This window comes from Vombatus ursinus, unplaced genomic scaffold (genome assembly GCF_900497805.2).
Source record: "Vombatus ursinus unplaced genomic scaffold, bare-nosed wombat genome assembly UNPS02014841.1, whole genome shotgun sequence".
NCBI lineage: Eukaryota > Metazoa > Chordata > Mammalia > Diprotodontia > Vombatidae > Vombatus > Vombatus ursinus.
Window position 1 is genome coordinate 4,253,662 of NW_020954619.1, and position 22,219 is coordinate 4,275,880.

A 22,219-nucleotide genomic window follows, 5' to 3' on the forward strand; every position below is an offset into this window, starting at 1 on the left:
AAGGAAACATGGAATGTATAGAAAACTGCATTAAAGAGAGGTCAAGGTCAGCTTAGAGAATTGGAATCTCCACAGATCTCCACATAGGGTGGTAATTTTTGCCTCCTTCTCCTTGCCAAGGTTTGCCAGAGTAGCTTTATGAGCAGCCAATCTACATCTGGCCCTTCATCTTCATTTCTTGCTTTTAAAATGGAAGGTAAAGATGGCCACAAGGTGGGTAGCTGGAGGAAGAATAAAGGAGAAGCTAGGGATTTCAGATGTGTGTGTATGTATTTGTGTATCTATCTATTCACACACACATGTATGTGTATGTATGTCATTGTTTCCCCTTCTAAAGTACGAATTGTTTCATTCATTGTATTCTCCACAATGCCGTGAATGTAGTAGTTGCTTGATAAGCCATGTAATCTACAACAGCCCACAGATGCTGATTTTTATCTATTATTTTATGTGACAACAAATATGTTCCAAAATTTGAGGAATGAAGTATACTTACTCAATCCCAACTGGGCTAGGTCTTCCAGTTCGGCCTCTGTCTTTGCTGTTGAAATGGCATGAGGCAGCTTCAGGGTGAATGGTAGGACATCCCTTTATTTTTAAAAATGAAAAAAATATTAGTAATTCTATTTGTAATTTTCTCTAAAATTTCCAACAAGGCAAAGCCCATAGTTCTATGGAGTTTCCTTTTTCTTCTAGTCTTGTTATAGCTAAAATTATTAATGGCAGTGGATCTTAGCACTTCCTGTTACTTACTGTTCCTGTTGCTACGTTCAGAGTGGGAGAATCATCTATAGTTTTATTATCCTCTGTAGGGTTATTCCAACTACCAAAGGCTCTGGAGGAAAGCAGTGGCTTTTCTGCCAGTTCAAAAGTAAGTCAACTGACCAGAACTGCTGAATATTTATGCATAAATCGTGTACATGAAATCCTTCCTGCTCTTTCGCTAATTGGAATTTTGACACTGGAGGCTGGGGCATTCAGTTCTCTGGGCAGAACACCCTCCACCCTCCCCTTGTCCTGTCTAGTACAGTAGACACTGCCTTGAACCTAGCTAGCTGCTGCTAAGTATTTATTGATCTGAAACAAACAAACAAAAAAACAACAAAAAACCCCAGTAACTTCCTGCTAGTACATATCACATTTAAAATATGAAAACACAGAAGTAAAAAAACAGTATTGGAGACAGGTTTATACACGCCTCAACACAGAATCAGAACTACTTTAGAGCCAGTGGCATTCTAGTCCAATGTTTTCATTTTTCAGATGAGGAAACTTGGGGCCCCATAAAGTCAAGTGATTTGTCTAGGATCACACAGTTAATTACAGATAGGCCTCCAGCCTGAGTCTTCTGACTCTTAGGCCTTATTCTTTCCATGCTGCTATATCAAACTGTCTCTCCAATCGATGCTTGTTACAAAATACTGATCTTTAGTGCCAGTATACAAATTGCATTATGGACTTACAGTCATAATAATTTGCAAGAAGAAATGGTCCTGACATAGTATTGGATTTGTAGCTTACAAGTCACCCTTTCCAACCCTATGAGATGATTTCTTGGTGCCAAATCAGAAACAAGTGAATGTTCACTTATATAAAGACTCTTTCTTTCATTTTCAAAGATGATCCTTTCCTGGTTATTCCAGATGCCAGGGCATCCTACTCTGCCCTCAGACACACACACACATACACACACACACACATACATACACACACACACACACACACATACACACACACTACCAACAACCACCACACCATCTTGTATTTATTTTTTAAATGCTTGGTTTGTGTGTACTTTATGAATAGGTCTCTTAGGATAGAAAGTAAGGGCTAGGAATTGTTGATTTATGTCTTCTTATACCTAGTAGGTGCTCAATAAATTAAGTGTTGACTGACTGATAGACACAAATGGGCTGGGATCATCAGGGGGTATTTTTCAAGTAATCCTGCTGCTCTTCTGCTGGAGAAGCTAGTTGGTGCGATAGATAAGAGGGCAGGGCTTGAGAGTCAGGAAGGCCTGAGCTTGAATCCTAGCCTACCTGGACAAATCAATTACCCTCTCCATGTCTCAGTTTCCTTATCTGTAAAAATAGTGATAATAACAGGACCTACCTCACAGGGTTGTTAAAATGAGATAACAATGTAAAGAGCTCTGCAAATTTAGGTGATGAGTGTGAATAAAATTGTTAGCTTTTATTACTTATTTATAAAGGTATCCTCTTTGTTCTGGTCACATACACATATCTGTGAGATGGCACAGGCTAGATGAGAAGGTTGGGAAAAAACTGGCGAAATGGAGACTTCCTCTATGTTGGACAAGCATGAAGTTCAAAATCAACCCTGGATGCATTCTCACAATGCTCAAACTGTGCTAACAAGGCCAGACAAAGGCTAATTGAAATCGCCGACATTATCTTAAAATAGAGGACACAAAACCTGAACCTTCCTCACTGAATCCATTTCATGGCTTTAAGGTAAGACGGGTTTCCTTTTACAAAAATATTGTAACCATCCTGCTTCTTATTCATAGTCAAGACAGCTAGGGTTAATCACAAGGCCTGGGGCACTTGGCAACTCCGGCCCTTGGTGCTTTTAATAATGAAAAACAAATCAGTAAAATGACAAGTAAAAGGATAAATATGATCAAATTTAATATTTCCATATAAGGATCATATGACTGAGCCAGAAGGGACCTTAGAGATCATCTGGTCCAATCCTATAAATTAACGGACACCCACAGAAGAGACAGGACTCACTCAAGTTGATAAAGGTCATAAGTCATAGAGCCTCTAATTCTAATTCCAGAGTCAAGCTACCTCAAGTATAATAGAAAAACAAAACAAAACAAAACAAAAAAAACCCACTGAGTTCTAGTCTTAGGTCTGCTGCTAACTGTATCTGAGTGATCTTGGTCAAAGGTCATCTGGCACCAACATTCTGTTATTCTAAGGTCTAATTTTGCATTTCCAGCCTCACAAGGCTGCTGTATAAATGTGAGATAGTCTTATAAGCTGGGGAAACTTCTTTAGTAGAATCCAGTGCCTAGAAGACCTTCTATCTTTTCTAAGCCCTTCTCTACTCTTTTATTTCCTTTAAACTAGGGCCTTTTAAACTTGGGTCTGTGAACTTGTTTGAAAAGAAAATTGGTAATTGGTTTTGAAATAATTGGTTTCCTTTGTAATCCTATATATCTTATTTTTATGCATTTAAAACATTATTCTGAAAAGGGGTCCATAGGTTTCACTAGACTATGAAAAGTTAAGTGACCCTGCTTTTAAATAAGACTGACTCCAATTTTTAACTTTTATAAGTACTACCTTTTGCCCCAGATAAGTCTAGAACAAAAAAGATTGAATTAGACAGAGGTAACAATCAATTCTAATGATCCCTACATCTTAACTTCAAATATCAGCTTAGAAGAATACTGATTTAACAAACAGGTTTTCAAAAAATCATAATGATGTTCATTTTAAGTTTATAACTCTTTTGATATAGTACTTGGGATATTACATGATACTGCTCTAGTTTCTCTTAATAATTTTATGTCTTAACTAGAAACTATACCTGTCTTTCTTAGGCTGAAATTTATTAATCAACCAACCAATCAATAAGCCTTTGTTAAATAGCTAGTATGTGCCAGACACTAGGAATAAAAACCAAAATTAAATAATCCCAACTCTCAAGGAGATTACATTTCATCAGGGGAAAAATATATACTTACAAGTAAATAAGAGATAAAATTAATCTTTTGAGACGGGAGAGGTAATGTCAAAGTAGAGTAGAATCATAAAAAGTGGTGGGTAGGAGGTAGCAACTGGACTGAGTTTTGTTTTGTTTTTTTTTTTTTTTTCTTAAGGCAATTGGGATTAAGTGACTTGCCCAGGGTCACACAGCTAGTAAATATCAAGTGTTTGGTTTGAGGTCTTATTTGACCTCAGGTCCTCCTGACTTCAGGGCTGGTACTCTATCCACTTCGCCACCTAGCTGTTTTTCACTGCCTGTTCCCAATGCCTGGAATTCATTTACTCTTCAACCATCTCCCTAATTTCCTTAAGAATAAGTTTAAGTGCCATCTCTTACATGAACCCTTTCCTGATCTCCCTGTAATCTGTTCACCCACTATTTACCTTGTATTCACTTATACAAAAATATCTTCTCTCCAAATAAATTTATTTTTATAATAAGTTCTCTGAGGGCAGGGACTGTTCAGTTTTTGGCTTTGTATAGCTCACGCCCAGAACAAAGTAAGTGCTTAATACAACCTTGTTGATTAATTGATTGAATACAAACCAATTAAAATATTTTCAAATATGTTTCCTCCCTTTCCTCCACCCATTTTTGTTTTTTTTTTAATTTTTTGCCAAGACTAGAAAATCAAACACTTACTACCAATTATTCAAGTAATCAGTGAGAAGCTTGTAGTGTGAAAGAAGAAATCATAAACCCCCAAGTATCTGTATTTTTAATAGGCTTGAAGTCCAAATCAATCAAGCATTTTTAAAGCTACTACCAGCAAGATACTAAGCTGGAAGGAGAAACACTCTCTGGCCTCAAGCGGATTACATTCTACTGCATAATAGCAACTTACTCCATAGGGCATTTCAAAGTTTGTAAAGCGTGTTATATTCATTATCTCAATTCAGCATTACAACAACCTTGTGAAGTAGATCATCCCCATTTTACAGATGAGGAATCTGAGGCTCAGAGAGGTTAGGCATTTTGCCTATGGTCAGCTAGTAAGTATTAGGGAAAGGATTTGTACAGGGATCTTTTTGATGCTAAGTCCAATAATACTACCTAATATACTAAGCTACCCACTTTTTTAAAAAATGCCCCTTTAAATCATCTCCATGTTTAGGTTTGCCAGATGTAAACTCCTGAAGGAACAGATAGTATCTCTGATGTGTCATTATAAAATGAAAGCCATATTGTTGTTCTCTAGGTGTGTAATAACCTTTTGCGGTAGGATCAATATCTTCCACGTAGTAGTAGCTTAGGCTAGTTTTTTCCTTAAAGGTACTGCAACTGAGACTTAATTGGTTCAGGGGCTAAGGCGTAGGCTGGTGGCCTAAGAACAAAGATGGTGGGGAGGAAGCAGAGAAAGCTATTCTTAGTTAGGTCAATACTGTCTCCTTTTTTCAGAGTCTCCTTTCTATAATCTGGCTAAGTAAACCTTTTATTAACTGGTAAAGGATCTGGGATTTCAAACAATCACAACAATGTTCCTTGTGAGCTTCTTTACTGTAGTCACTTAAAACATCACATGACATAGTTCTAGTGTCTCTCAATAATTTATATTTTAACAGAAAACTAAGCCTGCTAGGGGCACAATGGATAGAGAGCTGGGCTTGGAGTCAAGAAGACCTGAGTTCAAATCCAGCCTTGGACACTTATTGTGTGACCATGACCAAGTGACTTCACCTCTCTTAACTTCAGTTTCCTCAGCTGTAAAATGGAGAGAGTAACAGCACCTGCCTCACAAGATTGTTAAGAGGACTCAAATGTAAAGTGCTTAGCACACTGCCTGGCATATAGCAGGTACTATATAAATGCTTATTTCCTCACTCTCTGCCCTCATTCAAATGTAACTGGTATAAAGTAATTTTTTTAAGGGCAAGGTTTTTTAAAAATCCTGCTTATCTTTTAGGAGGGCACCAATGTTTACTGGTTGTTTAATACTTGTCATGTAATTTACTGTGTAGCCCAGTGGCCTAAAACTTAATATAATTCCAAGACAGGAGCAATTTATTTCCTTCTCTCTGGAATAATCTGGTCCAACAGTGTTTGACAGAACACTGGACCTGAAGTCCAGAAAATCTGAGCTCAAATCTTCCTTCAGACACTTAACTGAATGACCCTAGGCTAGTCACTGAATTTCTTTCTCCCTGTCTCAATTTCCTCATCTGTGAAAGGGGGTACTAACAGAACCTACCTTCACAACCTTGTTGTGAAGATCAAATGGAATGACATGTAAAGTATTTTGTAAACCTTAAATCACTATACAAATGTGAGTCATTATTTATTACTATGAGAAATTATTACTATTGAGAAATAAACTTCTCTTCACCTTGACCCCAATTAGTCACTATTCTAGTGTGAGGAAACTTGCCTATAATTGAAATTCTGTTCTATGGTAACCCTCACGTAACTTCACTCTCAACATCTGCATGCATTCTTCATGCTGGTCCTTACTGTCTATCAAACAACAGAAAATAAAGTCAAGATGAGTTCTGCATCACAAAGAGTGGTATAAAATACTATGGATGAATTTGCTGGAGAACATATTTTGTTTTTAACAATCACTAAAGTAATAGTGGAAACTGGGGATGCTGGTATATTTAAAAAGATGACAACTCCCCTCCCCGCCCTGCCACCAAAAAATGCTCCCAAACTCTCTGGGCCTTAATTTTCTCACTTGCAACATGAAGCAATTGGGCTAGGCATCTTCAAGCTACTTTCCAACTCTAAATACCTCGATCTATCAACTCAAGCTCTAAACCAGTTGGTATTCTAAGTTAGATAATGGGTGATTTAAGTAGTTCTAAAAATTTTCTGGTTAAGAGAGAAGTATGAGGAAAAAGAAGTAAATGAGCATCAAATTCCCCTAAAGTACAGCCACATTTGAAGAAAGACTTCCATCTTTTAACAGTAGTCAAAAATGGACCAGGGACTTTTAAACATACATCTTGATATCATTCATTCCAATCTCCTTTGGTTTTCCTGCCTTTTGGTTCTCATGGGTAAAATTAAAGAAGGCTTAGAGTGATGAAAAGTCCCTTATGACAGCACCATATTAGGAACTTACATTTTGGGAAGCCAAGGGAGAGCAATTTAGTTTCTCATTAGAACTGATCAGACTTTCTTATTAGACATATTTATAATGACTTCTACTGGCATTTAACATGTTTGAACAGCTGTTACCCTAACCTGTTTAATAACCAGGCAATGCTCAAGTAGTGTGTCTCACATGCACGGCAGTCTGACTGATGCTACTCATGACCATGAGGGATGAGGAGAGTCTTACCTGCTAATGCAGTAGAAGGCAATGAGTCTGAATAAATCTGCAAAACTGATCCCAGAGCCTTCCAAGGAAAAAGCTGAAAAGAGAGATGAAAGAAACCAGGTCAGTCCCCCAAAGTGCCCCCTGAAAATGGGTAAAGCTCACATACAAAAGCCCTCTAAACGTTGTACCCTGTAAGAAAGACTGCTTTTGCCATCTTCAACAAACTACTGTTTAGTTAATCAAAACCAACTGTGGAGACTATGTGTGTCAGCCAGAAACAGACTAGACAATATCTAGCCACATGAAGTTCCAGCCTTCCATTCCAAGCACATGTTCTAATGCTTGGTAAACAGATCAAAACAGATTCAATTGCACAACTTTTTACTAACAAAACAAGGTTGAGGTAGAGATGGAAAGATGGGGTAGAAGGAGGAGCTGACCAAGGTCAGAAGAACATGACAGAGAATGTACCAACCCCCTCTACTCTTTCTGAGCCGGCTGGGACCCATGGCTCTTTGGCAATGCTTCTCAAAGCTCATTTCAGAAGGGCCAAAAATGCCCCAAGTTTTGTTAAAGGCCTATTTTAAAGCTCTTGGGACATCAAAAAAGCTTTGAAGAAGCAGTTATCTGATGAACTCAGTGAGAATGACTCAGACTCCCACATATTTAATGTGCCTTCAAAACAGAGACACTTCCAAGTTACTGGAAAACGTTTGAAATATAATTGAATCCAAGATGGAACACAGGATCATACAGTCTGATCAAAGACTTATTTAGAGCTGGAAGCAACCTCAGAAATAGTTCGGCACCTTCATTTTACAGATGAGTTGAGAAAGGCAGTGAGGGGGCTTAAGTCCTAGGAAATCACATTACCCAGATTATATATTGTGAAATAATTCTCTATGACAACATTTCCTTTTCACAGAAAATATCTTTCATTTAAGCAATAGCAAAGAACTATATGGAAACTGAGTTTTGGTGGGTAAAAGTATTTGGGCATAGGGTTGGAAGGAGGTAGAAATAGTACAACTACTGAGGACAAATGCTTCCCTTATGCAGATTCATTTATCCCTCTGAAAATTATCCTAGATTCTTAGGAGTTAGTGACTAGGAAAACCCCTGCCCCCAACAACATTCCAAATAACCAAAAGCAATTTATGTCATATCCCTTTATAAAGAATTAGAAGAGCCTCTCCAAATTCTTTTGTTGCATTACGTTTAGAAATGCCAAATATTGCTTAAAATAGGTAGATTGTCAACTTGACTTGGAAATATGTTTCATAATGAAAATATTTTGGTTGTCATAGTGTTTGGGAACAAGCTCAAATCTTTCTCACTCTCATGACACCCACATTTCCTCAAAGGGCCATCTGGGAGACCAAGTTTCAAAGAAGCCAGTCTAGGAGGACTAAGATTGAGAGAGGTGACTTTTGTCCCTCTCCAAACAGAACATCCAAATAAAATGCTTGCTCTTGAAGATCTGTCCACTGGGAGTCAGGGATAGCCTGTTATAAAAGAAGTGATACCTTATTGTTGTTGGAATTATGGCCATATGGTCACTGAAACTGCAACCAGTTCCCCCAGTGACCATGAATTGGTACAACTAAGTAATGTTTTCATCTCTAAAGATGAAGCAAATAAAGAAGGTGAAGTTTATATGTTGTATCTTTTGCTCTCCTTCCTTCTTTCTACCCCAAGTGTTCAGTGTTTATTCACCTGCTGCCCCCTAGAGAAGACTGACTTCTGATAAACTAATCCATAAAGATATTAATGATTTATCATGTTTGTTACTCTTGTAGACGTATTTACATTTTAAGAGAAGAACACCGAACGGGCAAAGCGTGCTTTCAACAAAGAGATGAATCTCCAACAATGGAGTTTGGGAGCACTTTAGGACTTCCACACGGATTGGAGGAATAAATAATTTGTGGTATGAGACCTTCTAAAGTAAGGGTTCATTAACCGTTTTTGGTGTCACAAACCTCTTTTGCACTTTATGCAAGCCAGTGGACCCCCTTCTCAGAATAATAGTTTTAAATGCATAAATGAAAATATATAGGGTTACAAAAGAAATTAATTATATTGAAATAGTTATCAAAATACATTTAAAAAATGTTCACAGACCCTATGTTAAGAAACTCTATAGAGAGCTTTCAAATCACAACACATAAAGTAAATCCTGGTTATTCTAGATCTATGTTGCTTTTAGAATAGGATAGAAGAGAGCTGACCATTTCCAGGGATGATTATCTAGTCAACCTGATCAAACCCATGGGAAAGTGTCATGGAGTACACTGCTGTTCCACTTTGTGCCATATAAACCTAGTTGGGAAAAAATGAGGTATCATGGAATCTCTTGCCAGCAGGATAGAATTTTAAAGAGCAATAATTTAGTATCTTCTACACAACTTTAAATTAATTTACAGTAGGAATAAAAAAGAATTTTTTGGCTAAATTTGTTTGGACATTGGGAATGATAACACAATTGGTAAGAACTGCCATTTCTTGACTAGCTCATTTGGTGAACTTCACACACTGACTTAATATCTTCCTTCATCTTATATTGGGCCCAATATCATCACATTTGTTTAGCTAATACATCTGCTAACTGTCTCCATTAATAATAAATGAATCAGTTCTATTTCATTTAAATCTATGCTCGTAATAACACTACACATGCATCTGTGCATGTCAATATTTAATGCAGACATGGTCTTAAAAGATACTTGACTTATACAACTCATGCTGATTCACAGCCAAAGTTGAAGGTCATTTGGTCCAAAAAAAAAGTTATAAACTCAGAAGCTGAGTGTTCTAATCTCTACCATTAACTTTAGAAAAATAACTTGATTCCCCACTCAGAAAACTGACAAAGATGGGAAAAATAAGTGTTGGAATGTTGTGAAAAGAAAAATACACTAAAATAATTGGTGGAATACTAAATTGGTACAAACTGTCCTGGAAAGCAATTTGGAATTAAATAAAGTTACAAAAATGCCAACAACCTTTTATACAGAGACACCCCTGCTGGGGGAACATCCCAAGGTGATCAATGAGAAAAAGAAAAATTATAATGACCAATCTTGGTTCCAAAGAAGATAAACAAGAAGGCACTTTTCCCCACTCCTCTGCAGAGGTGAAGGTCCAACAGGGGTGGGATAGTGTATATAACATCAGACTTCTTAGATTGGTTGGTTTTGCTGAAAAAATTTCCCCCTCTTCCTCTTTTTCAAAAATTCTTCGTATAAAGGGATGGTTCCCTAGGGTGAGTGGGAGTAGTACAGGGGGTAATGTGATGTAAAAACAAAAGATATCAAAGCAAAAATCTGTTTTAAAAAGGAAAAAAATAACTTCTATTTCTTTAAAAGGGTAGAGGTAAGGTCAAACAATGGGATAGCATTAAACTTTAGAATCAGGGTTTCTAAAGTTCTAGTGGAAAGATGAGACCACACCTATATGACAAGTTTAGACCTAAAAGGCTGTAGGACTAGAGCCTGGTTGGTAACTTTACACATGATTTCAGCCCAGATGAATCTTCTCTGGTCTGTTCTTCTATCTTGCTTTCCATTTCTGGTGTCTGGAAGATCAATGGAACTATTTGTTCTCTCTTTATTTAAATCTTTGGCTTTTGTGAAGATGATCTATACTGAGGCTTCACATACCTGATAAGCAATAAGTACAAACCAAAGAGATTGTAGCTTGTCTGGCTTAAATAGCTTGAAAAGAAATTGGAGAAAAAGAGCTAATTCCCCACCCAGACCTCCAAGAGTTGAATTCTACTTTTGATGAGCACCATTTCAAAGAGCAGTGGAGGCTTATTGGGAGGCAGATTTCAGTCCAAGAACATCTGTGTAACTCCCTTTCACCTTAGATCACAAAGAAGTTAAATATTGTGATAGTCATGCAGCGAACCAGTGTTAGATCTGGGAATATTTGATCACCCATCCTATACTCTAGCCACAATTCACAGCCTCTCCTAAAAACGTTAGGGAAGCCCCCCAAATGGTGACAGAGTTCATACAACTGATGACTAAAACATACACCAGCTACTTACTATATGTGCTTTCCTTTATTGCAAATTCCTTGAGATATGACCCAAATTCACTGGGCAGACGAAGCGAGAGGACTTTCTTTTGCATTTTAGAAGATTTTCGAACCAGGAAGATCTAGTTGTGAGGGGGAAAAAAGTTTTGTCACTTAAAAACTTAAAACTCCAAAGGTCATACTGTACGTAGCTTGCTTCACTGCAGTTTTTATGTGAGAGGCTTAAAAGGCTCCTTAGTAATGTATACAGCTCATAGGCGAGCTTTTGAGGTCATCTACTCCAAACTCATTATTTTATAGTTGAGTAGACTCAGGACCAGAGGTAAGTGACTTACCCAAGGTCAAACAGGAAGCAAGTTGCAGAGGAAAGATTTACTCCAGTCATTATTGTTTATCCCACTGTAATTTTTTAATGGTGAGGGGTTCATGTCTGATTTCTGATATATAAGCTTTATATCCAGGAAAAAGTAATTAAACCTCTCAGTGGTTCAGGCAACCTCCCTGAGATTATAAATTCCAGAAGTTTCCAATTAGGAGTTCCCCATACCAATGAATTCACAAGTTTGAACCAAAATAAAATAAAATAAAATAAAGTTACATTGACATCTCTCTTGAAAAACCCCTAAATTCTATCCAAAGTCTAAATCCTCTTTTTAGGTACATATATGTGTTTTGAAAAATGCAACTTTAGATTCTGACCCTTAGACAATCATTACCTCACAATCCCAAACTCCTTTTGTCCTGTCTTTTCTCCATATTATATGTTTTGATCCTTTAACTGTCTCTCCTCTTTCCTCTGTATGTAGCTACTTTACCCTCCACTTTTCCAATATCCTGTAGACTTTCATTTTATACAAATACCTCACTTTCCCTAATTTGAGTTACTAATTCCTTTGTTACTCCTAAAAGATGGGTGGCCAGTTGTCAGGAGTGAGATGGCGTCACTGCGGGATGGCAAGGTACTAATGGGAGTGGGAAGAACCTTCGCACTGGAGTCTGATCAGAGTTCTGGTCTGTTTCCGCCACTTATTAGCTATGTGACTTTGGACAAATGAAATGCTCTCAGCCTCCAGTAATGTTAATTTTTCCCTTAGGATAATGAGGATAATATGTGAAGGACCTATCTCCCAGGGTCATTGTGAGGCCTACCTCTAGGAAGGATGGATAGGATGCAAAGTAGACTCAAAAAATTGCTGGAAGGCAGCTATAGGGCTGTTAGAGAGGAAATGAATTCTCTCTTCCCTCACATATGGCAGGAAAGAGGCATCTATTGGACAGAAGTTTTCAGTTAATTTCAATTCAATAAACATTACGAAGTACCTACTGCATCCAAGATATTGTGCCACTGGAGAGGGGGCATATGAATTGGGCACCATTTAGTAAATGACTTTCAGGGATTGATTATAATTAGCATTTACCTATCTCTTTAGGATTTGCAAAGCCCTTTACAAATATTATTTGATTTGATCCTCACAATAACCCTGAGAGGTAGACACTATTCTGTTCCCCATTTTCCACATGGGGAAACAGGCAGGCAGAGGTAAGATGATTTGTCCAGAGTTACACAGCTAGTAAGCATCTGAATTCAGGTCTTCCTGACTACAGGTCCAGAGCTCTGTCCACCATGCCATCCAGATGGCTCGAGAATTCAGGGGTGGGGAACCTGCTCTAGATGGTAGTTATATTACTAGATAGTGGTTAAATACCAGGGCTTCACAAAAGGTCACTGAACTCCTCAGAAGCAGTTTCACCTTCGACCAGGATCAGTGCACTGTCCCTAAGGTGTTTAAGGATGTTTACGGCTAACTCTCTCCTTATGAAAATTCCAAACCAGACCAGGTCACATCTGCCATGCACTGGACTTGGTCAAAAGGCAGATACCTTAAAAAATAGAAGAAAGTTCCCCTCCTATTTTCCCTTACTTGAACATCAGAACATCGTGCTCATTTCTCCTCACTGCCCCCGCCCCCACTCAGTTTCACCCAGATTTGGTGTCTGCTAGACACACCTGTAGAATAAGGCACAATTGTGAAACTGCAAGGGATCTTACCTACCTGCTATATCCCATCCCTGCCAAGCCAGCGTGGCAGCTCTTGTCTCTAGAGCCAAGTCATATCTGAGCCACAGCTGCTTTCCCATCAGTGATGGATAGACATACTTGTCCACTAAGAGCCCTCCCCTCTCAAATGTCCCACATGCCCACCAGCCAGGGCTGCAAGCCGGTTAGGCTTATTTTACGATGAGATAACATGGAAAGTACTTTGCAAACCTGTATAAAAGTGCTATCTACTATGCAGGCAGCTATGTGGTATAGGAGATAGAATGTTGGACTTGGAATCACAAAGGTCGGTTAAAATCCTGTCCAAAACTTACAAGCTGTATGAGCCTAGTGTTACCCTCTCTCAGCCTGTTTTCTCATCTGTAAAATGGGGCTATTACTAGAACCTACCTCATATGGTTGTTGTGAGGATCAAATGAGATAAAATGTAAAGTGTGAACCTTAAAATACATGAGTTATTCTTTTTATGTGTGGTAATGAAAGCAGTTTTCAGTCTTCAGTTCCACAAGCTTTTTCTGTGCCCTGCACTATTCTGGGCACTTTGGTGGGGAGAAGGGGAATTGGTTTTCTCAAAGTTTGAGGGAAAGGCTTTCTATACATTCTTCTGTGGAAGGAATATAGTAGTGCTAGGAGATGAACAATGTTGACAACTCCCCTATAAACTAGAACAGTATGTCACCATGGCCTGCCTTTTCATCACTTTCCTCCTCTTTATATATGTCTGCCAGACTGAAATTCCTAAAACACAGGATCTGACCACATTACTTTCCTATTTCAAAAGTTTCAGCGGTGACCTCTTGTATAAATATGAAATCTTTAGCTTGGAATTTCAAGCCTTCACAAGTTGGCTCTCACCTTATACTTTGCACAGGTGTCCCCCCATGTCTGTCCTGTCCCACATAAAGCCTTTCATGATCTTCAGCTTCCCAAGTTGTTCATTTTCTTTGGCTCTTGAAATTACTTTTTATTACACTAAATTGACTTCTGGGCATATGAGTAAGATTCCCCCCATCACAACATAAGATCTTAAGGGTAGGGACGTCTCATTTTTGTCACTTGTCAGAATGCCTTACATTGCTTAATAAATATTGAATTGAGTTATTTTCTCAAACATCTTTTCCCTCTCTGCAATTCACTTCCTTTTGCTAAGAAATATATCCCTTGGCCTTCCTCTATTCTCTGGCTATTTCTGACACATATTTCCTCTGCCTTCACTCCAGCTCACAGCATGCCAATGGTGGGGGGAGGCTCACCAAGGCCCATATTGAAGGGGGAAGAAAGACATCTGTCTGAAGGGCTGACAGAAAAATCAGTTTGCCAGGGACACTCCTCACACAAGTCTCAGCAGGAGTGCACGAGCCTTACTTACCTGCTGTAGGTGAGGGAAAGGGAGGGTCAATGTTGCCTAACAACTAGGCAAAACCCACTTGTTTGAAGGAATGCAGCACAGAACTACCAACCCCATGGGCAAGTGTAGGCATCTACAACATTTGTGATAAGAAATATAATACCCAAACTGGAGGCCCACAATATCTTCTGCTACAAAGGATTACTTCCTTCAAAGATTAAATCAACTATGATAACTAATTGTGTTTTCAAACACAATTTGTGGTAAATTACTCTAGCAGGACCAGACACTGCAGCTTTTTATAGACAGTAAAATCCAGCCTTCATCCCTAAGTGATTCTCTGCAATACAAGTCACTAAGAGGAATTTTCAGGCTGGAGAAGAAGAGAGAGGTTACAAAGTTCTAGCAGGGGGATAACAAAAAAGGTCTATAATCTCCAAAAACTCTCTACCCCTAGACTGGGGACCTGACCTGCATTGTTAGCCTCATGCCAGAGCAACAACTGGGAAACTCAGAAGAAGGCTCATTCTTTTCCAAGTCATGAGACACTCAGTCCCTGGAATAAGGAGAGTGGGGAGGAGCATGCATTTATTAAGTGCCTACTATGTGCCAGGCACTATGTTAATTGCCTTACAAATTTTATCTCATTTGATCCTAGCAATAACTCTAGGAGGTAGGTGCTATATTATCTCCAGGAAATTGAAGCTGACAGAGGTTAAGTGACTTGCCCATGATCACACAGCTAGTAAGTATCTGAAGCTAGATTTGAATTTAGGTCTTCCTGATTCCAGGCTCAGTGCTCAATCCACTGAGCCACCTAGCTGCACTAGCTCTTCAGCCTTCCCTGTTCCCTTCCCTCATCACAGGGCCAAAATTCCCCTTTAAAGCCAAAGCCAGGTATAGCACCTTAATTAGCCTGCTGGGTTCTTAGCCTTCTTTAGTGGGGACTTGCATAGTCCTAGCTGTCTGCTCAGATAGCTACTATTACCTTCCATTATAAGGACAAGATTCACAGTTAACCTAAGTATAACCATAAGTATCATTCTCTCTGAGTTATAAACCTGACATTGGACCCTATGGTTAAAAATAAAAAGTCAAAGAACTTCCAAGGAGACAAACATTTATTAAGTGACTACTATATGCAAAGTTTGAGGCAGTGTGGTATTGTGAATGAAGTGCTAGACTTGGGAGTCAGGAAGACCTTGGTCCAAATTCTACTACAGCTGTTCATTAGCTGTGTGATTATTTGTGATTAAGTCACACCCTCAACGAACCTGTGGCAATTCAGACTTGAAGTTACTGACTTGGAGTTGATACCTGGGAATGCTGGAAATTCCCATCCCCCTTGTGAAGTCACAGGACCTTCAGTATGTGAAAGGCACTGGGTCAACCCCTTTTGATCAGCTGTCCAGATGATAACCCAGATGATAAAAAGTTCTTCTGCTTAAGTTTTCTTGCTTACCCCTGGAGGCTGGGACTGGAGAATTCCTGCTACTTCTTCATCACTTAAACTCAGTTGTAGCCATATGGGATGAGTATGCAGCAGGCGATCCAATATGCTGAGTCTGTTGGAGAGGCTGTCGTAGCCAGAATCCCGGGGGCAGCTTTTCAGATCCTTTTTCTCGGGGCAGACATTATCCATGTCTTTCACCATACTAGAGGAGAGAGGGAAAACAGGTGTTTAAAGGGCTGCGATATGACTTTTTTCCCTTCAGGCCAAAACTCTTTATTGGAGTCTCAGAGTAAGAAGAGACCCTGGAGGACAGACTAGTTCCATCTGCTTCCAGTCTCTCTTCTCTCTAATACAGCCTCCATGTGCTGCCAAATTATTTTCCTAATGCTAGCACTATAGCACCTGGGCAGCTAGGTGGCAAAGTGGATAGAGTGCTTAGCCTAGAGTCAAGAAGATCTGAGTTCAAATCTGGCCTCAGATACTTACTAGCTGTGTGACCCTGGGCAAATCACTTAGCCCTGTTTGCCTCAGTTTCTTCATCTGTAAAATGAGATGGACAAGAAAATGGCAAACCATTCTAGTATCTCTGCCAAGAAAACCTCAAATGAAGTCACAAAGAGTTGGACACAACTGAACAACAAAATATAAGACCTAATATGTGTCAGGTACAGTGCTAAGCACTTTACAAATATTATTTCATTTGATCTTTTCAATAACCCTGGGAGGTAGGTCCTATTATTATTCCTATTTTACAGATGAGGAAACTCAGGCAAATAGTGGCCTAAGTGACTTATCCAAGGTCCTACAGCTTGTAGGACAGCTTGTATCTGAGAATTTGAACTTGTATCTTTATGACTCCAGGCCCAGTGCTCTATCAACTGTGCCACCTAGTCACAAATCTTAAAGGTCTATTTAAATGTGAGCTATTATTATCTTAGCATCATATGGAGCCACTGAAGAATGTTGAACAGGAGAGTTATTTAATACTATTCTATTTAAATCAGTAAAACCTTCATTTAGGGACCTAGTTTTTTTTGTGTTTCATTTTTTAAACAAAGGCCACACTGTAGGACATTGTATCACTCATGTGATCCTATGCCATGCTGTCTTTGGCATATTTTAGAGGGAAAAGACAAACTGTTGTCATGCCACTCTGTGTGCAGCTGCATGAATATTACACCAGACCTGCTTTAATGAAGCAAAAAAGTGTGGTTGGTGTGAGGAAGGAAGAATATTGAAGATCCTGTCAAGCCCTCCATCGATGCTGGCATTCATATCTCTTCTATCTTTAGTAGGTACAGGCTTATTGGGATAAATGTCAAATCTGAAATATCACCAGAAGAAGAGTACGTCAACATCTTTAACTTTTGCTCTTCATACATTATTTTGTACTCAGTAATTTGGACATGTATCTGTCTTAGAAGCAATTAATTTCTGTCAGGCTCTGTTGGCTCCTAAGTTTAACTTAGCCTCCCAATTTTAAAGATGTTACTCTAGGCTTACGTCAGTTTAACAAGCTGCTCCTATAATTATGTACCATAGACCAATATGACTGGTCTAAATCGAGGGGTTAACTTAGTCATTTATATGGTAATATTCCTTTATATGGCCTCACTTGCTGTCTGTCCTTTTCCCAATTCTGGATTTTATCCAAGTCATTTGTATTTAGTAAGAAGGAAAAAGAGGACTTGACACTTCTTTGAAAAACTGAAAAATCACAGGATGTAGCTTCGTATGAAAGGGCAGCTAAGTAGCACAATGGATAAGAGTACAGGGCCTGGCGTCAAGAAGACTCATCTTCCTGAGTTCAAATCTGACCTCACACTTCTTAGTGTGACCCTGGACAAGTCACTTAACTCCATTTGCCTCAGTTTTCTCATCTGTAAAATGAGATGGAAAACTCCAGTGCCTGTGCCAAGAAAACCCGCAAAAGGGGTCATGAAGAATCAGACATGACTCAAAATGACTAAACACCACCACCACCACCACCTTAGTCTGAAAGTAGTCTGCACACAATACAAATAGGATCATAGTCAATGAGCTTCAGTATTGACCATGGTTAAGACTGTCAAATGCAAGAAGGTAAATTACAATGAATTCCGCAGAGCTTTTAGGTTCATGTACCAGAGGTGACAGGGACCAAACATTTTACTCTTTGACTTCTGTCCAAAGTTTCTTCAGTGGCTTCTTCAACAATTAAAACATAATTTACTATACGGTGTACCTATCCTATTAACAGTACATGGTATGGTGTTTTGTAGCCACAAAATTTGGGTTTGAACCCTGTTCTGGTACTTGCTACCGGTATGACCTTGGACAAGTCACTTAACTTTGCTGGACCTCGTTTTCCTCATCTGTAAAATGAGAGTTTAGAATATATGACCTCTGAAATACTTTAACTTAAGAGGAAAGTGAAAAAAATGGGAAAGATATAAGGGATATTGTTTTGAACATCTCAAAGCCAAAAAAGGTGAGGCAATAGGGTTAGGAGTTAAAATGACTGTGGCTCTTTCATAAGCTGCCAAATGCTGCATTTGGGGTTAGTTCCTTCTGCTTCCACTCCCACTTTTTTGGGTGGAGTTGTGTTCAGAAATTTCACAGCCTTTCATTTCTCAGATCTTGCAACTCTAAATTTATAACTCATTTTTTTCAGGAGCATTTTTCATATATATTCTATAAGATAACTTCATCTGGTTATTTGTGTTTATAGTGAATTTCAGCCACTGGAAGAAAAAAATCATTGTATATCCCAAGCCCCAAGTGGAAACCTCTTCCTTTGAAGGCTTGATTCTCTGGAACCTGAACCACTGCTACTCTGCAGCAGGCTGCGAGCAGGAATGAGAATTCTTGACAATTTTCAACTCATGTTGATTGCTTTTTTTTTTCTCTAAGATGAGAAAAATGTGATAATTCTGGGCTAGTCTTGAATTTCAGATTTCCATCAGAAACTGTGAGAGCCAGACAGAAAGTCTCACTGTGTAAAATTTACCTCTTATTGACTTCAGTAGGACTCAGAGAGTCTGAGAACTGCTGTAATCAAGGAGTATGCCCAACAATCATGATTACTACTACTACTACTACTACTACTACTACTACTACTACTACTACTACTAATAATAATAATAATAATAATGATAGTTGGCATTTATATGGCAATTTAAGGTTTGCAAATTATTACCTAATTTTATTCTCATAATCACTTCAGGAGGTAGTGCCCTATTATGCCCACTTTACAAATGAGGAAACTGTAACTGAAAGAAGCAAAGAAATTGATTCAGGGTCACACAGCTAGTAAATGTCCGAGGAAAGATTTGACTACCTGACAGTTTTTCTTGACTCCAGGTCTAGCATCATATAAACTACACGGCAAACTAACAAATACAGTCTCCCCCCGCCCTCCCCCCAAAAAACAACTTAACTTTTACAGTATGATTGATTGCTAAGTGCTTGGCAATATATACTTGGGCACATATTCTGGCTTATGTTATGAAGGCTGTCCATCCATAAAGTGAATGCTTAAATAATTTATAATCCTTGTGTCTCTACAGCAGAAACTATTACAAAAATAGGATATAGAGTTGTATCCTAATAATAAGACTTACAACAAAATGACAGAGGCCATCTTAGAAAGATAGCAGAATTGTTAGAATAAAAGGACTGAGGACATTTTAGAAAGATATCACAATTTCTGAAATGTTCATTGTTGTGAAATTGTGTTTGTGGCTGAAACTGGTTTGTCATCAACAGTAAGATTCTGGATAAACTGGACTTGTTTTAGGAGGGCTAATAGGATAGTGAGGAGACTTGAAACCATGACAAAATTCTGGAACTGAGGGTACTGAGCTTAAAAAAAAAGATTCAGGATGGACATAATGCACACTCTCTTCATGTATTTGAAGAGTTCTTATGTTAGAGGGCCAAGATTTGTTTTGTTTATGCTTACAGGGTAGTATTAAGACCAAGAACCACAGTAGGAAGCTCCTGAAAAGAAAACTTCAGCTCAACATAAGAAAAACCTTTCTGATTAGAGCAGTTTAGCAAGCCAGTCTATAAGCATCTACCAAGCTTTTACCATGTGCCAGGTGCTATGCTAAAAGCTGGGAACAGAAATGCAAGCTGAAAGAAAGCCAGTGGTGGAAGGAGGTACAAGTCGTGGATATCAGGTTCGTAAAGTCAAAACCGAGCAGAAAAACTGGTGGAAAATGAAGAGTTCGCTGGAAATTCCTGGCCCTCCCTTTATATAAGGGGGACTTTGGGAGGAGTTTTTTAACTCCACCCTCCAGTCCTATCAGAGAGGCACAGACAATTGAGGCTCCAGATGAGATGTGAATACCAAAGCTAAAACAAGAGATTTCTGGTGATGAGCTTATCCTGGGGGACCCTGATGTTGATGGAGGTAGTCCAGGCGTACAGTCAGCTTCCAAGGTGAAGGTTTCTATAGCCTGGTGGACAAAGTAAGTACTATGGAAAGTCAGAGGTGGAGCCCAAAGAGGAATTCAGTCTAGAAATGGAAAGGGCTTCTTAGGGATATAAGGAATTCCAGGATACTAGAGAGTAAAGGGAAAGTTATAGAAAAAAGTTATGCTTCATGCTTAATTATGTTCAAAGACAACATTTACTTATTTTTTGGTATCTTTTTTTGTATTATTTTATTTTTCCCCAGTTACATGTAAAAACAATTTTTAATATTTGTTTTTAAAACTTTGAATTCCAAATTGTCTCCCTTCCTGCCACCCCTACCCCCCCCAATTGAGGGGGGCAAACAATTCGATATAGGTTATACATGTATAGTCATGCAAAACATATCCGTAACAGTCATGTTGTGAAAGAAAACAGACAAAAAAAAATCAAGAAAAATAAAGTTTAAAAAAAGTATGCTTCAATCTGTATTCAAACACCATCAGTTCTTTCTCTTTCATCATAAGTCCTTCAGATTTGAAAGACAACATTTATTAAGTGCCTACTATGTGCCAGGTACTGTGTAAGCACTGGAGATACAAAAAGATAAAAGACAATCCCTGCTGTCAAGGAGCTTATAATCACCTTCATAACTTTTCAAACCAAAATATCCTCCTTGGCCACCATTTCCCTATGTGTGTTGTCTCCTCCAGTTAGACTGTAAGCTCTTTGGGGGCAATTTTTTGTATTTGTATCCCTAATTACTTTTCCCATTTATTCATTCATGCAGATAAGCCCATAGTTCCTATTCAACAGGAAGTGTACAGGGGAATTACTACATCTGGTACTGTATTCCCATGCAGACTGGATGAATTGTTCTTCAGCTTAAACCTGCAGAAAGCTGCCCTTGGAGACTCATTGGTCTACAACTGGTACAGAGTTCAGTCAAACACAGTTCCTTATATGAAACAGCACTAGAATACGAGCCTAAACTATACACATCTGTTAAGCTGAACAAAGAAGTTATTTTTTCTTAAATTGGGAAATAGTTAAGATGTGAAACATGGATTCCCAATTGATTGTAAGGTCCTTGAGGACAAGAACTTTTAGTTTTTTTTTGTTTTTGTTTTTGAATCCACAGCACCTTAACAACATGCCTTATATAACAGGGGGAGAGAGGAGGGGAGAAAAAGCATCTATACAGAGCCTAGTAAGTGCTAGATACTATGCTAAGCAGTTTACAAATATAATCTAGTTTAATCCTTACAACAGCTCTTCAAGGTAGATGCTATTATCATCCCCATTTAGAGTTAAAGAATCATAACTTTTGTCTGCATTTCAGACAGGATGGGGAACTCCAGCGATCATACAACTCAGATTGGATTTCTATAAGATTCTAGGCCAGGATGACTGCCTGAATGAAGAAAGGAAGATCAGCTCACCAACACTTAACTCCAGCAAAAACCTAAAAATCACACCAGGCCAAATAATGACCAAGAAATCCAATGAGAAAATATACAGCAAGTGACTTATTTCACCCCAGTGCTGCATAAGAAGTCAACAAGACAAGTCAACAAGTTCCTAGACAATGAGAAAGTGTATCACTAGCAAAGCCAGAGCTTGAACAAACAGACAAGTCAGCAGCTTCCCAATGTAACCAAAAATAGGCCAGAAATAAGGATAGTCTGAAAGGTTCTGTGATGGGAGGTAACAAGAGTGGAGGGCTTCCTGAGAAAGTATCAAGGTGGTTGGAAACCCAGTATGGTGGGGACCTTGGAAGTGACACCACCCCAGGCCCTAGGGTTCTGGGATCCCTAGCATTCATGGGGCAGCTAGGCGGTGCAGAGGATAGAGCACTATATCTGGAGTGAAGAAGACCCGAGTTCAAATACAGCCTCAGACACTTACTAGTGT

The 22,219-nt window shown here is 38.8% G+C and overlaps 1 protein-coding gene across 6 annotated transcripts in view; it reads right to left on the minus strand.

Annotated features, from left to right (window-relative positions):
* Positions 1 to 22,219, minus strand: part of RIN2 (Ras and Rab interactor 2) — a 239,999-nt gene that overhangs the window by 27,156 nt on the left and 190,624 nt on the right. For all 6 annotated transcript variants that reach the window (XM_027840326.1, XM_027840328.1, XM_027840322.1 and 3 more), the window contains 4 exons: positions 15,917 to 16,109; positions 11,058 to 11,169; positions 7,025 to 7,097; positions 497 to 588 (listed from right to left, as the gene is read on the minus strand). In XM_027840326.1, the coding sequence (XP_027696127.1) occupies positions 497 to 588; positions 7,025 to 7,097; positions 11,058 to 11,169; positions 15,917 to 16,109 (470 nt within the window). The remainder of the gene's footprint in view (positions 1 to 496; positions 589 to 7,024; positions 7,098 to 11,057; positions 11,170 to 15,916; positions 16,110 to 22,219) is intronic.